Source organism: Mercenaria mercenaria, chromosome 12, assembly GCF_021730395.1.
Source record: "Mercenaria mercenaria strain notata chromosome 12, MADL_Memer_1, whole genome shotgun sequence".
NCBI lineage: Eukaryota > Metazoa > Mollusca > Bivalvia > Venerida > Veneridae > Mercenaria > Mercenaria mercenaria.
In genome coordinates, this window is record NC_069372.1 from 78,195,229 (window position 1) to 78,212,606 (window position 17,378).

The window sequence follows — 17,378 nt, forward strand, 5'->3', positions numbered from 1 at the left end:
CATATAAATGAAACCATATAAAATTATGTGTCGGTCTACTAAAGTTACAAGGAAGCAGGTTAAGAAGGTAGGATTTAAGTTTCATTTTCGATGTTGGGAATTCACCGTTCTAAGAAATGTTTTGCAAATATCCTTGACATACATTTGAGGTCTTTTGTGAATTGATTTCGAAATATGTTTGAATTTGTATTTGATTTGAGGTGTATACGTGAATGTCTAGCGGTTGTATCTGGCTAGAAACAAGCTAGGACAAAGGAGATAAGAAAGGTATACTTCATTTGTTTTAAGTTAACATTTTCTAAACACGTTAAGTATTTTACAACAAAGGCTGTAACGATAGCTACTGATTTGTTTTTAAAAATCTTATGGAGCATTAATGTACGAATATAAATAACAGGTTGTATATGTTATATATTATCAGTAGCAATACTTATGTTATATGACGTCAGTGGCTATTGCTAGTATTAGACATTGTCGGCTTAAGTGGATTTTGATAATGAACTGTGAATATGCCGTAAATCCTGGGTGTCTTCTCAAGGTGTTTTTTATTCACTGTTATAGTAGATGACTTTATTTATGACAGAACGTCATTCAAGTATCATATACAGACTGTATAGAACTGAGTCTGGGTTATGTTCTATGTTTGTTTAGGAGGTAATTAAATTTGGGACAATTTTAATAAATGTTCGTATAGGAATGTTCTCATAAGACATTAGAAGAGTTACTTTCACCATGCATGAGTAAAGTGTTTTATCAAGAGCTCTCCAAAATATACATGTACTTAGAGTAAGATTTCTTTTGAAAAAGATATTAATTCTACAAAAGTTCTATAAATATCAAGCGATACATTTTGTTTGTGCCTTCGTCATATGTACGTCCGTCTGTCCGTCTTCACATAGCGTAATCTAGCTTCTCAAAATGATCTACTAGGATTTAAACGTAACTTCACAGAAATGATATTATGAAGCCTTGTTGTGTGTACAAATTCTAGCTGAGCATGTATTAAGAGGTTCATATTTATATGATCTTGTACTGAGTAATTGCCCTTTGATTATCATACATAAAGTCTATGAACAGATTTTTTTCTGTAATTCATCTCCAAATTTCATTGAAGCCTAAGGAATTTATTGAAATAAGATGTGCATATCATTGGTACATACTGCTATGTTTCCGGAGTTATGTCCATTATTAATTTTACTGAAAAATAATTGTTCGGACTACTTCTCCTAGTATACTTTTGTGTGATTTGACTGAAACGTCGTAGGAATGGTAGTTGCAGGTCTGTATTATTCATAGGTTATGGAGTGTACGTTGAATGATTAGACGAATTAAATGTATCTCATTATAAGAGATAAAAATTATACAGACAGTTCCTTTTTCATCATTTTTGAAACGCCATCAGCACAAGTGGAATTAGGAAAATGCTCTTGAAAATTTGCAAATAAACAAAATCTTTGTAAAGATATTTTCGTGTTTTATTAATGGACTGCATTTCAGTAATTGTTCAACAGTATAACTGTTGTTTTAATGACCAAATTTTATATATTTGAAATATACGTACAAATTAGCAAAACTGTTTTAAACCGGCAAAATTCCTAAAAGGTAACACTAATTTGGGAATGTTTAATTCAGAATTGGGGAAATAATACTTTCTTTGCTTTGGGATTACCTCCTCTTACTGGAGGTAGATTTATAGGTGGAAAAAAAACCCTGCTACAAATTTTTGTCAACGCTTCATTTCAAAATTCTAGTCCAGATTTCAATGAGAGTAGGTAGAGCTTTGTATAAAGCCTTGTTGAGTATATCATTGGCACGTCCGCTCGAAATATTGTTTGCGGAGTTATTACTCTTTAAATCACCGTTAACATTTTTCACGTAACACCGTTAACAAATTTCATAATATTCAGTTACAAAGTTTACATTATTTGTTTTATATCATTTTTTACACTTAATGTAAATGTAAACTGCCATTCTTATAGATTTCATTCTGCTATTGTGAAAAAATAAATAGTTATACATAATCAGTTTCGCATCAACGTAATGCTCTGACCTTTCTAAAAATCATATTCTATAACATAAAGAACTATCATCAGACTACATATAAAGATTACAGCGTCAATAATAGTAAACATAGGCAAGTTGACAAGCGTAGCGAGCGGAAAAAAAGAATGGACATTCTTTACATTCAAGGGTATTTTGATATAATGAAAAATGGAAGCTTTCCCGAAAAGGGAGTGCGGTCTCACCCGTCGCACCCCTCCCTTTTCACCTCTGGCTACGCCCTTGCTGTATAAGTTTCTTTGTTGTTAGTTAACATTAACTTCCTTGTTTAATTTCTCAGCGAGGGAGAAAAATCATTTTTGAAATATCTCTCGAGCATGATTATAGATTGATGAGCACTTTAATGTATAAGAGACTATTGAGAAAAAATTGTAAAAAAGGATAATTTGTTTAGAATTGCCTACTTTAAGCACATAATTGTAGTCATTGAAAAAATGAAATGCACGGCTTCTACCAGTTTCATCCACTAGGGATACATATTTTGATAGTTTACAAATCTCTACACTAACTTAAATTGAACTTAGATGATCACCAAACTGTAATTACATGGTCTTCGATCAGTCTAATTTCAGTATGCAGAGTTAATGAGTGTGACTTGTCACAGTGTTAAAGCAGCTTAACAATAGTTCCCTCGTTACATTTTAACATTTTCCATGAAAAAAGAAACGGCAACAGTTACTTGCTGAGAGCAGGTTTACATGTACCATTCTTGGATTAGTTCACTGCCTGGAAGGATTTCATTTCAAATATTAGCAGATTTCCTAAAGGACCGCTGGATGTTTACTTAGGTAAGCAGGGGTAGTTACATCCTTAATGCAGCACAAATAGACGTGACACCTTTCTTTTCAAATAACATTGTTTTTAAATTTGCTTCATCTTGCTACTATCTTACTAATATGGTGGAATTACGTTGCTCGTCCGGATCATGTAATACTTTAGAGCCTGATGATGCTTAAACATGACCAGTATTTGACTACTTTTTGTTTATGTAATGTGATCGAATATCAAATATATTCTTATGTTGATGTGTGCCTGTGCCTTCTGCAGAGATAGTATTACAAAATTCCTTTCATCAAATTCGAGGTGGTATTCATTATTATAAGAGTATTTCAATTTGGATTTCGTCTAATGATAGGTGGATTCGTCGCAAAAAAAGTTGCATATTTTCTTTCTCAAGCTGACACTTTAATACAAGCATTTTCAAGTGTAACTGAGTGTCTCCACATCTAATAAATTCAAGGTTACATCGGTCTAACAGGCGATTTGAAAGCAGCAACCGTATATCAAATATATTAAAATGCGGATTATTTACTTAGATCATGAACGCACATGATTTTCAAATTTGAATGTCACAAGGAAGAAATCGACACTTTAATGGATGTAAATAAAACGTTTCGTCATTAAATAAAAATGTTAACCACTTTCTTATTTGTAACTTGTATGATGGGTTTGGAGTTCAGGCATTTGTAGTTACACCACGATGGATAAGTACGACACAACGCTCAAACAAAATATTATTTTCGCCAGATCACAGTCATATTCTACAATTTGTTGCGTACGAAGTAAGACATTAGGTAGTGACTGCTGCTTTCAGGTCGAGCATGCGACATTTTCATTTTTGTCATGTTGAGCGACCTGTGGAGTTTCCATTTTTTCTATTGCATAATTAAGAGCGCGTTGTTTATTGCTAAATTTTGAATTTATTCTTTTCTGGATTTTCTTAAAAATAACTGTTGTCACACACAAAGGTAGTTAAAAACCAGACTGCCTTAAATTCTCAATTTTTTCTTTAGATAGGAACTAGATGTAGCTATAATCGGAAAATTATTTCTCTTCATTCCTAGGCAAATTTATGATTTTGTATTCTATATAAATGATTAAATAACCTTGTAGTTTAGTTACACTAAAGTCTTGTTCTTCTCAAATGTAATTAATATAGATTTATCGTTACTTTGACCTTTATGTAAGCGTTACGATCAAAAATATAATTATCTACTTTTCGGTTTCGAGATTTTTATCTCGAATTTTTAGCGTATTATGAATTAGCCAAATGTCGGTTGAAATATGGCCACATAATCATTGAAAGGGGGTGTATTATTTGCGCAATAGAAACAGTACGCTGTTGCCTTTTCATTAGATGAGTATAAGTAGTGTTGTTCTTGTTGTACTTTGTTAAAAAGGCCAACTCTGACATTCATGATTATCTAATTCAGTATGTATAAAAGAGAATAAAAATAAATAGCTGAAAGCATATGATAAAAGTTTATAATTTCGACCGATAGTCATTACAAGTGCATTGTCTACTGAAATATGACCATGTTATGATCTGTAGAGCATATATTTATCATTTATCAATATCTTATAATCAAAGTTCTGCCTGAGAATAATGACTACCTTTTAGCTTTACAGTAAGGAAAAGCCATCACTCGAATTAAACCAAGAAATTTTTGAAGACATTGTTAGTTCCATGAAAGCTCTTATTTTAATCTACATTTTAAAATAATCTATTTATTATTATTTACACATAGTTTTCGATTGTTTCTACCTACAATTCGCATGATATTTCTTTGACAACATATTTCCTATTTAGGTTATGATGTACTAACATTAGACCAAAAACACAGGATATTAAATACTAAATTTAATAAGACGCAATAAGTTAGATCTATTGTATAGATTCTGAATAAAAGTAATTCGATGAAATTTAAACACTGATTCTTTCAGGTTTTTTTAATAAGAGTTGTCCTCTACTGATCATTTGTCTTTATTATTATTATTGGAATGTGAATCTCATGTTTATGTTATGTATCCTGGAGAGCCCAAAGTTCGATATGTTAACGAAACAATCCGTTTGAAATGCAATAAAACCAAAATAAAGAACTTTACTAGAAGTTTACTTACTTGGATAAAATAATCTTTTCCCTCAAAAATGCACCCATATATGTCAATAAACTTCACACACTACCATAAACAGTGTCCGCCATTACACCATATCTTTTGATTCGATGACGTCATAGCACGCGGGAACAGTACAAATTAGGCAAGTCAAAAAAGTTAATTGGGTGATTGTCCTTGGAAAATAGTTAACTGTAATCAAATTATCAACTTGAATAAATCTATTCAAACTTTTCAAACACTGAACTATAATAAACTGTTACAACTGTGTATAAATGTTTTTTAATAATTTGTTTACTCTTCATTATCACAGTGGGAACACAGGAATTTGTCTCCCCTCATTATGACCCTTACTTTTGTACAGAATGACAAATGTACCCAGTGTTTGCATGGGTAACCATTTCTAAATCCATCACATTGCACCCACTTGACAAAACTGAGAGATGTACATCTTGAAAGTGCCTCAGGTGTAAACAGGCCACAAACACAACAAAGCTCCTCATCTCCAATTTCTGAGTTAGAATCTTCACTGTCACTGACCAAGTTATAATGTGATGGCCCGGGCACTGGGTCTACACTTAATATGTTGGTTGATGTTTTCTTGGTTTGGATCTTGAAAGGCTGTGTTTTCTTGGGAATATATTTCTTTTCTGAGTTTTTTTCTTTTGTTTGAGATAGTTCATGTTCAGGCATTTTCTTCAACACATCTTGGTTAATTTGCTTTCCTGAAACTATCTTTCTCATGGTTTTCCTGGCTTTAACTTTCTTTTCACTCTTCACATGTTTTAGTCTTTTCTCCTTCTGTTCAAACATTTCCACTGTTAACCCATCACTAACTTCAACTGTATCAATATTCTCCTAACTTACATTTATCCCTCCCTCGACTGTCTCCTGGCTATCGTTATCCTTGAATACTTCTGCTGGCAGTAGATATTCTCTTGGTACAGAATTTACATTCAAAGGGAATATTCCTGTACACCTGAACCCTGAAATAATGTTGTCAGGTGAGAGAGCCTTTGTGTAAACCTTGCATCCAACTTCACAAACATTGTATCTGTTTATGGTAGCAGAGGACTTCCGCATCAGTTTATGACACTGTACATTGTATATACGTTCAAAGGGGCCATAACATGAAGCAAGTGACTGGTGTGAGCTGGTAATATAAACAACACTATGCCATTTTGCTGTGCCCACTCTGAAAGACCAACTTAAACATGGGAATTGTGTCCATCCATAATGATAAAGAATCTTCTGGTCACCCCTGGCTGGCACAAATTTCAAAAAAATGATTTTCAAGTTAGTGCCTGAATATAACACTATTGGACCAGCCAGTCTCACTTACAGTGTCGTCAGCACCTGGGGAGGCTCCTTCCAAAAGCTCTGGACGCATACGCTTTCCCGGGAAAATAAAGAAAGGGGGAATTGCTACTCCAGTGGCACTTCCACAACCAAGAAGTGTAATTGTCTTGCCTTTTCCAGAGGTTACTGCAGATGGACAATAGGCTGAGCTGGCAACTATGTGAGGTGGTTTATGGTCAATTTGCAGTCCCTTCTCATCTACATTAAATATAAGATGGGGTTTATCAGTCAACTCATGCTCCTGTAGAGTAGCTGCACGGTTATCATAGTATTCAGAAACAACTTTCTGGGATGCCAATCTTGCTCTTGCATGTTCAAGACCTCTACGTGTTAGCACACGTAGCTCTGACCATCTTTTCAAGAAACCACGTATCCATTTCATTGTTAAGGGACTGTCCTTAGACCGTTTACCTAGTTGCAATGCATAGTCTGATGCGATATCGACACACTCTTGCCGGGAGTATCCATTACCAAAACCAGCCATAGATTTTATGTGTTTGGCTAACTTGTCTTCTTCACTAAGACTAAACAATGGAGGTTTACCTGTAGACACAGTGTCTGGATGAATATTACCCAAAATTCTGTCCCTTAATGTTGTTTCAGAAACACTATATATTCTGGCAGTTTTTCTAACTGACATCCCTGTATCCTTAACATGCAGATAGGCATTGGTGAGTGTAGTTGGTGAATAAGATCTATACTTATTCCTAATCTTCTGTGGCTGTGCTTAAAATATATTTGAAAAATATATAAGGACATGTCAAAAAGAAACACAACATAAACTTTTGTTGGCCTTAATTAGCAACTTCCGGTTTACCACTTGTCATTGATAAAATTGTAAACATTGCAGACGAACTGACAAGACAGGTTTATAATTCATAGTAGGTGATAAAAGGGGTCATTTAAAGGAAAGGGTAATTGGGATTAGTTTGTTTGTTTTGGGTTTAACGCCGTTTTTTCCAACAGTATTTCAGTCATGTAACGGCGGGCAGTTAACCTAACCAGTGTTCCTGGATTCTGTACTGTTCTCCGCAAGTAACTGCCAACTTCCCCACATGAATCAGAGGTGGAGGAATAATGATTTCAGACACAATGTCGTTTATCAAATAGTCACAGAGAACATGCGCCCCGCCCGAGGATCGAACTCGCGACCCCGCGATCCGTAGACCAAAGCTCCTACCTACTGAGCAAATTGGGATTAGTACAATTAATGTTAAAATACATGTCAATAGTTTACAAAAGTTTATATACCTGTTTGAAACGCATTTTCAGATGTCTGTTTACACAACTTGTAGCTACTACGGTAGTAAAACCTTTTCCCACGATGCAATGTATGACGTCATAAATATCGCGAGACACGCAAGGTAAACATTATGTCATCGAAGTTTGGACTAAATCGAACTTTGGACCCTGGAGGATACTTACTGAGAATGTATTAATAAACTTGGAATCTTGAAACTTGGAAACTTGAATTTATGTCTAATCACGAAGTGTGATTGTATCGTAAGTGTTCACGTTTTGATTTAACTTGTCAACCTATTTCTGTTATTACAAATATTTAATTTCATACAGACACAATTACTATATTGTTGCTTTTTAAATGTAACATAACGTACTCCTGTACTAAATAATTACCACTTGTATATACTTTCAGCTATTGGTGTTGCCAAGAAATTAAACTCCTTTCATATCATTACTTAAGAAATAATTTATAGCAATCTCGTATTTGAACACTTTTTATACATGATAGGCGGTTATACGTATTTCGTACGAAGTTTAACCGCCACCGAGTGTATAAATAGAGGATATTAAATGAGTGTCTTTTCATATTGAATTTATTAAACGAGTTGAATAAAGTAATAAAATGCGAGACTGTGCCGACAATCTTTATGTCTGTATTAAAATTTAAGTGTATTTTGAAATACAGTTGAACTTCAATGGCTCGAACTCGGATCTTTCGAACACCCGGGATCGCTCGAACTCTTCGCCCGGTCCCGAAATTATTCCTTCTTTATTCTATATAGTTCTACCTCGGATCGCTCGAACTTCGATAATTCGAACTCTCGAACTCATTTGGTGGTCCCCTCGGCTTAATTACAGTGATAATTACACCTATTCAGTGGAACAGACAATTTTTGCCGGGATGGCTTGTGTTTACAAAGTTTTTCACACTTCTGCCTGACATTCGCCTTTAACCGGCGCGTGCGTAATTTTCACACGCTTACGTAATTAGCGTCGGTATACGACAAAAAAATTAAACAATGTGACTTTCGTTCACTGCAATGCTTTAATGGGCTTTGATTTATACGAATAAAATTATTTAAAATGATTGAGCAATGTACATACTATGTCTGTCTTTATTTTTTCTGCATAAAAACGGGAGATCCGACGTCAACTTTCATACTGCTTAAGCATGGCTGAACAACTTAGTAAAGGACCCGGATACGGGGTATAGCTAAGTCGGCTACTGGAAAGCAATAAATTTGATAATATTTGTACTGGACTATGATTCAAAAAGGTTTGTTATTCATGTCTTTCTATTTGATGCTGTCTTCACCAAATTCTTATAATTATATTAGTGTTTTATTTGTGTTTTTTCTGTATCATGTCATGTTTGAAAATAATTAATAAAGCATATTTCAGCGTTAGTTTTTTATTTATCATCGTATCATACTCACATTTAGGTACAATATGACAATCTATTACGATGTAAGGTTTGTAACACATCATGCCCTCGAATTCAAAAATTCAAAATGGCCGCCATTTGGACGGCTCGAACAACGGAAAATTCGAACTAATTTCCACGGGACCCTCGAGTTCGATATCTGTAACTACAGATACAATATGTCTATAACGGGTTTGAAGGATCTCGGTCTACCACTTTGAATATTTCAAGCACGTCTTCTAAGTATTGAAAATGATTTTAAAAGGAAAGCGTTTCAAGGAATTTATTGTCAATTGATATGTTAATTCAACAACAACAATCATTTTCATCATAAGTGGCTCACTTTTGTGTAATACTAACGGCAGTTCATTCCACAGTTTTGGACCAATAGTACAAACAATTCTATCATTGAATGTTTTGCACTTGTTGTATAGAACAGCACAACGATATTCAGAATTTTTGATGGTCTCAAACTGTCTCTACTAGTAGCATACTATGTAAGCAGTTCTGTTAAATACATAGATGCTCTACCACTGTGACTGCTTTACATGAAAGAAATTATATTGAACTCAATTCTTAATTAACTTTGAAAAATGTCTCTCTGAAATAACTCAGTCTATTGATGACTATATTAAAAATGGTGTCGGAAGGAAAATGCAGATCAGAACGCTCTCACTGAATGGAAAAAGAATATATTTAAAATCACTAAAACTCGAGTTAAATTTTATAAATCAAATCCTTCCTTATTACCTCCTAAACCCAAGTTTTCACTTCGAAGTTTAAAGAAAGCTTTATCCAAGGTACATACGAATTTTGTTTCACTCCTACAGACAACGCTTCTAATAATATAATTATAATATGACGCATTTATCACACATAAGTTTTAATGTCTCACTTGACAACAGTCAAATGAAGCTCCCTACTCTTTATTAGATCACAAACTTCATATTAAGCTCGATTAATAGCAAATTCAACCTTACACACTACAAAAACATTTCTGTACTTTTGACTTCCTGTCATACTACAATAAAGACTACGTACAAAAGTATTGCTCCAATATTTGATTTTTCTACTCTTTATACTAATTTACCACATAATCTTATTAAAGACAAACTAGTAGCTTTAATTGCTTTAATTGAGAAAACATTTGCAAGAAAAACGTTAATTATCTGGCTTGCAATGAAACTAGAGCATTCTTTTCTAACAGTGCATTTCAGGGATACAACCTATGGAGTTGTGATCAGGTTTGTAAATTTTGTACTAGATAATATATTGATCAATTTTGGCAATAAAACTTACAGACAAGTAATTGTTATCCCGATGGGAATCAACTGCGTCCCACTCATTGCCGATTTATTCTTATACTGTTATGAACAAGATTTCATAATAAGTTTATGCACTGAGACACAATTTGAAATTGTTGAAGCTTTTAATGGAAACTCAAGGTATCTTGATGATATTTTAAATATATCCAACCAATATTTTTTCAGAAATGGTGAAATATTTTCCCTAAAGAGTTATAGCTTAACATGGCTAATACTTCAGATTTAGAAGCGTCATTTCTGGATCTAAATTTAAGAATTGTGAATAATAATCTAGAAACGAAAATATATGATAAAAGGGACGATTTTAATTATGAAATTGTCAACTTTCCCCATCTTGATGGAGATGTCCCTCGAGCAACATCATACGCTGTCTATATTTCACAGCTTATTTGTTTTGCAAGAGCTTGATCAAAGTTAGATGATTTTAATGACAGGAATCTTCTTATCCCCAAGACATTGTTACAACATGGTTACCGTTATCGTAAGTTACGGAAGGCTTTTAGTACATTTTACTAAATATCGTCTGAACGATTTGAAAAATACAATACGCCCCTTAAAACACTTTTAAAACTTGGAAACTGAAACTGAAACTGGTTTATTTGCTTAAACGCCTATTTCTACATTTAAAACATATTCAATGGCGTTTTACAATACAAGTTGAAATAAAATATTAAATATAAAATATTTTAAATAAGATTAATTAAAACGAATCAAAATATCAATTATTAATTTAAAGTCAATGATAATACTATATTTTAAAATATTACTAACATACAATTATCACAGACAAACATTAAATTTCTATCACTGTCACCAGCATCACTGTTTTAGAACTCAGTCAAAACTTAGAATAATGCAAAGTAGTCTCTGAAGAAATGCGTTTTCAACTTTTTCCTAAAGCAGTCAATTGAAGAACTTTGTCTGATGTTCAACGGCAAATTGTTCCACAACTTTGGCCCTATAGTACTAAAGCTTCTATCACTAAAAGTTTTTCGCTTGTTGAAAGGGACGATGTAACAGTCAACTGATGACTCCGGGGATCTGAGGGAGCGCTGGGGGATTTTCGGTGTTAAGAGTTCAATCAAATATGCAGGCGCATTTCCAACATTGCAATTGAACATGTACGTCAAGATCTTAAAGTTTATTCTGGCTTTGATCGGCAGCCAGTGCAAATCGTAGAGTGCCTGCTTAGAACTGTCTCTTCTTCTACGATTCAGAACTAACTTCGCACACATATTTTGAATGCGTTGCAGTTTTGCGATGTCACAATCAGAAATACCGTATAAAATAACATTACAGTAGTCTAAATGCGAAATAACCAGCGATAGCACTTAGGTTTCAGTTGCATCCTGAGTCAAATATTTGCGAATGTTTTTGATTCGGAAAAAATTCAACATTGCCGTTCTACACTTTATTTTTATATGCTCTTTGAAAGTTAAAATTTCGTCCAAATAGGCCCCCAAATATCTGATGTTACTCTGTCTCTTGATTTTATCACCACAAATATCTATCTCGTGAATGTTTAACTTATTCAACTGAGGGGCACTTCCAAAGGCAATATGTTCAGTTTTTGAGGAATTCATTTTTAGTTTGTTACTGTTCATCCACTCATTTGAATCTGTAGCAAACTCCTCTAGTTCACCAATGGATTTAGCCTCGATGGATGGTTCGGGCTTAAAACGTGTGCTTGCGGTGTGGTCGTCGGCAAAGCCATAGACGGAAATGGACGGGGGAACAATGTCAAAAATCGTTCCTGCGTACGTGAGATAGAGCCACGGCCCTAAACAGCTTCCCCGGGGGACACTAAACGTAAGCTCACGTGCTGATGACACTGTTTGGTTCACACTCACGCGGCAGCTCCGTGGCCTCAGATATGAGTTCAACCAGTCCAATGCAACACCAGAGACACCATACTGACATTTCAAAACGTCCAAAAGAATATCGTGATCTACCGTATCAAAAGCTGCACATAGGTCTAATGCTATCAATGCAGTCACTTCCTGATGTTCCATAGCGTCCAAGATGTCATTGATAAGTCTCAATAAAGCCGATTCGCACGAATGATGTTGCTTGGACTTACACACCCGGAATACTATAGAGATGTAGTTTATAAAATTCGGAAAATTAAACATACCCCTAATTTTAATCAAATTTTTGTAAAATTGGTTAAAAAGTTTACCAAAAGAGGATACGATGCGAAAATCATGAAGCACAGTGCATGTTTAATGATTGACCCCACTACAGTTAATTGCTACGCTTTCCTATTTGATGGTGCGATTACTAATAAAGTGTAGGACTCCATGATGCTTTTCTCCTAAATCCTTCATACAATGGAGGGAGAGAGTTGATTTTCGTCTTACAGTTTTCTTAGTCGTGCCTTTAAAAGTTAGGCTCTTGTTGCTCTGACTTCGGACAAGTTGTTAAGTACATTGGTGTAATTTTACTTTAAATTTACCTTAATTCTATGTTTTGCTTTATTTATTTGTTACTTTTGCACCTTTCTCGGCGTGAGCTTTATTTACATTATGTTGTTTAGCTTGTTGAAAATAGGGTAAGTGCAAAGTTGGCATGCCCTAAACGCCTTAAAACCCACAGTTTCCTTTATTTAGTTTACTGACCATTCCAAGGCGGTGCCCCTATTTTCAACAGGCTGTTTTGTGGGTCTTGCATTGTGTGTTGCGTATTGTTTTCATGTTTGTTGTGGGCGATTTTCCTCCGTCCCACTCCCGCTTTTGCCCTCTCCTTTCCCTTGCATTTACGCTACTTTTGCATTCCGTCTATTGAATCTATAATGGTGCCCCGCTGTTTTCTTGTGTGTTGCTTGTTCGTTTTTTCGGTGTTGTTTGGTTGGTCGTCGTTGTGTGTTTGTCTTTGGTGCATGGGTGTCTGCGCTGTTGTGGATTGCGTTGTGGTGCGGCTGTTTTTGAGGAGCATTGCGTTCCCTTGTGTGTTCGTCCTTGTTTGGCTTACCCCTTCGGGTTCCTTCCTAACCCCCGGCCCCATTTCGTCCCTTGCCATTTTCTTCCTCTTTATCAATATTTAGCTTATATTAATATGTACTTGTTGGATGTTTGAAGCATCCCGTCTGAAATATTTTTCCATTAGAGCTTCTCTTTGTTGTGGGCCTACTATGTAAATGCGTGGCTCTGGGGCTGTGTTTTTGGTGCTCTGTGCTTCCGAGAAATCTACCCTTACCTATTATCTTTTGCTTCACCGGCAACTATTGTAAGTCATACAATGCTTCTTTGGAACAGTCAAATTTCCTCCTGTTAAGGACAGGTTTTGCACATATTTTGAATACGTTGCATCTTAAGCACCACACTGTTAGCTACGCCAAACAGTATGACATTGCAGTAGCCCAGATGTAAAATAACTAGCGACACATTTTACATCTGAGTGGCTTGATTGGTTGAATATTTCCAGGTTTTCTTAATTCGTGGCTGTAGGACATCTGCGATTTGCATAATCTTTAAAGCTCAAGGTTACATTAAGAAATGCACCAGTATATCTAACTGTGCATTGCAAGATTTGATTACCCAGCGTTAAAACATGTTTACCTACGAAAATACATGATCTTATTTTAACGTTTTATTTATATGTAGAATTAGCATGATTGTTTTTATATTATGTGAAGTAAATAATCTGTAATAGGGTATTTCAGGGGAGCAAAGGGAGAACAATTTTGGATTCGTTTCGCAATATCTCAACCAGATCTTCCGTTATTAGTTGTTACGTCGTAAATAACATTTTTATTAGGACGAGTCAACACATTCGATATTAAAAATCAAAGTAATCATAATAAGGCCAAGGCAGTGATGAAAATGCATGAAATGTAAATAAGAACCTTGTTGGTATTGCTCTTTAGATGCCGCATTCAAAAAATCAAATTTTCAATTGCGTTTGCAGTTTTATTTCAATGCATTTGATATCTCTACTCATCATAGCAGCAAAAATGCGTCAGTATAAATAATTTATTGTTGTCAAGTGAAAGAGTTTATAAAGAACCATTGGTTTCTAAAACACCAAAAGTTCAATCGAAACTTTTATTACCTGTAAGGTATTTCATTAATTACAACACCAAAACATCTTAACAACAAGAACTGCAGCTTTAAAATAGATATTAAATAATAATGTAACACATTAAAGGTAATGATATTCGATAACCCAATAAAAAGAATTGTGTGACTAAATCAAACAGGTATCGGGGCTTTCGTAGTCAATCGGTTCATGTTTCTTTTTTTTGAAATTTTAGTTTGAGTCGTATAGAATTATTTCATAGTATGAAGTCATCCAGCTAAATTTGGAAGGTTTTCTGCACTAAGAAGGTATCTGTCCTTACCTTTAATAATGTCCAGAAAGAAATCCGGGCGGGCTTTTCCTCAGACATCACCTGCAGATATGATTGATCAAAACGAACTAGTCTAATTACCTAAATAGTTTTCATTTCGCTAATATATCAGTGTTCTATACTGTCTGATATTTTAAACAAATATAAAATTTGTCATTTATTATACTGTTGGTTTTCACTTCAGATTGATTAATATTTATAAATCAACCCCTTCTTTTTCATATGAAATTCGCCTTTTCTATTATCTTGTCTAGAAAACGATTTTTTATTGCAGCGATGGAACCAGACGATACTGCAGACAAGCCTGCCAGTCAGGATTTGAGGTCAAAGATTGCATTTTTCAATAGTGTGAACAAATCTGAGCAGGTAAATTCTTCTATTCTACATACTTTGGCATTCTATTATTTTTCAAAAAAATGATAAATAAAATCACAGGAAGTAAATCATATTGTTTTAGACAAAAATATACTTTATTTTCTAAAGAAAAAGATAATTTCGAATTGTCATACGATCGATGTTCACGTATGTTTGGCCTTTTCCTAGATCATGTTGTCTCGGCACAGTTTTGCGAATTGTTTAACATGGACTTAAATAAAATGCGAACAGACATACCGGTACTTGGCTCAACAAGTAAATTAAAGCATAGTCAGCTTAAGAAGTCTTACAAAAGGCAACCGTCTACTGTCATTCATAAATATTTCCTTCCTTTATATATCGTTTAGCACGAGATAATAACACAACCTGATATCGGTGTTAAATACGTCTTTAAACGAGAGATAAAAGGAAGTTTTACAAAAAAGTTCATCGAAGTAGTAATGGTTATATCATATACTGAAAGCATTTGTACCAAACTGTTATAATTGTTACTGACACACATCGTGCAATTGATCAATCGCCGACATACATTTATTAAATGATTTTTATACCCCACCAAGCATGTTCAGATATGTTAGGGTTGGGGTATATAGGACTCAGTTTTGTCGCGTCCCGTCGCGTCGCATCCCATCCCGTCCGTCGCATCCCGGAATTTATTAGAGAGTTTGAGATTTCAACCTTCGCCTTCCCCTTTAACGTCTCTTGCGAAGTTAACGTATGAAGTTGAAGTTCGATTAAAATTCCTTGAGATTTCAAACATTACAATGAACCTTACTTCTTTTAACCCGCCCATTCAATTTATCTGTAATTATGATCGTTTTTCTCGTGCATTTTGATATCAATTGTCCGAAAGTGCATGACTTTTACCAGAGGTTTTAAAAATGAAAATTAAATAAAAACATTTCAATTAACATAATCATCGCATGGATATTAGTGTGATTACAAAAAAAACAACATTTTATATAAAATGATGTCAGTATACAATGCACGATTGTAAATTATATATGATAGGAAATAAAAATGATAATAATATCAACGTATTCTATTGTTGATGGTGTTCTTGAAAGATATTACAATTGATATTTTTTAAACAAAAACATGAGACACCAACCACTACAAATGCATTTCTCGATATACTTTGAAGTTAAGTTAAATATATGAGATAAAGCAATCACAAAAGACTGTTGACTAGTATTTCATAGTTTTTCTTAAAGTTTCTTTTTTTTACAATGAATTGGTACTTTGTACATCGAATTCCTTAAAATACGCGTTTTACTTGTAGACTGTACCTGTTGAAAATCTAACCTTTTAAAAGATATGTTGATAACATGAGCCAATATACACAATTTATGAATACATTTAACAAGCAATTTGAAACAAATGTAAGATACACCCGTGATATCATACGTTTTGGCATCGTCGCACTGAGTTTGACTCTGTATAATGCCAAACTCTCAGACAGCACAAAATAATCGTGCCAAGTCACCATGCGTTTAGCGAAACAGTCAAGAACTGCTAGGTGGAGACGAAAATTGTCGCACGAAATAACATGTGGGCATATACACGTATTTGTTTGAATATACTATTTCATAAGTAAAGCATGTGCAGATCAAGGAATTTTGATTAGAGGGACACCAACTTTAAAGAGGGATCACCCATCCATAGGGTGGGGGGCTTAGTCACACCAAGTTTCAAGACCGATTTTCTTTGTAAAATGTAAGAATCAAAAGGGGGATTGACCCAGACTGCCCTTCTGCCAGGCTCTGGGTCCGTGCATGTAAAGAATGGAGTTATCACATACGGCTAACAGGAAACTTCTCGCATCATGATATCATAGATCTGAGATTGTCTGATACTTCAGACATTTTTTCCCGTCTTACTAGTACCATTTTATGTTTATAATTAAAACACAATTGTCTTAAGTGTCCGACAGGAACGGATTTATTTTTTTTGGAAGTTAAAATAAAATGTTCCACCAAATGATAATCGCGCGTTATCATTAATTTTTCAAGTAAAATGACTGGCATGCTATATGCCTCCATCCAGATTTCAGTCTTTGATGCCGAGTATGTGGACAGAGTAGATGTACAAAGACTGAAGTTTTGACTTTCATGATATCACATCTTCGGACGTTCAAAACTTCACTTCTTACGCCAAAAATGCCTTTCTGGTATAATCAGTACCGCCTGAGGACACGAATATGCCGTAGAAGTTAAAGTCTGAACAAAATTTCAAAGTTTCTCAAAATCAATTGATAACTTCATACTTCCAGGTTCAATTCAATGTATTTTGTCAAAATTATTAGCCAAACAAAATGTTATTATACTTATACTTATTAATAGTGTTTCGC

General features: G+C 34.5%; 1 protein-coding gene across 5 annotated transcripts in view; it reads left to right on the forward strand.

Annotated features, from left to right (window-relative positions):
• Positions 1 to 17,378, forward strand: part of LOC123533800 (guanylate-binding protein 1-like) — a 65,921-nt gene that overhangs the window by 11,115 nt on the left and 37,428 nt on the right. For 3 of the 5 annotated variants that reach the window (XM_053520402.1, XM_053520405.1, XM_045315678.2), the window contains exon 2: positions 14,928 to 15,019. In XM_053520402.1, coding sequence (XP_053376377.1) covers positions 14,930 to 15,019 — 90 coding nt within the window. In that variant the 5' untranslated portion in view covers positions 14,928 to 14,929. Of the gene's footprint in view, positions 1 to 140; positions 268 to 14,907; positions 15,020 to 17,378 lie in introns of those variants that run through there. The other 2 variants (XM_053520404.1, XM_053520403.1) reach the window with 2 other exon arrangements.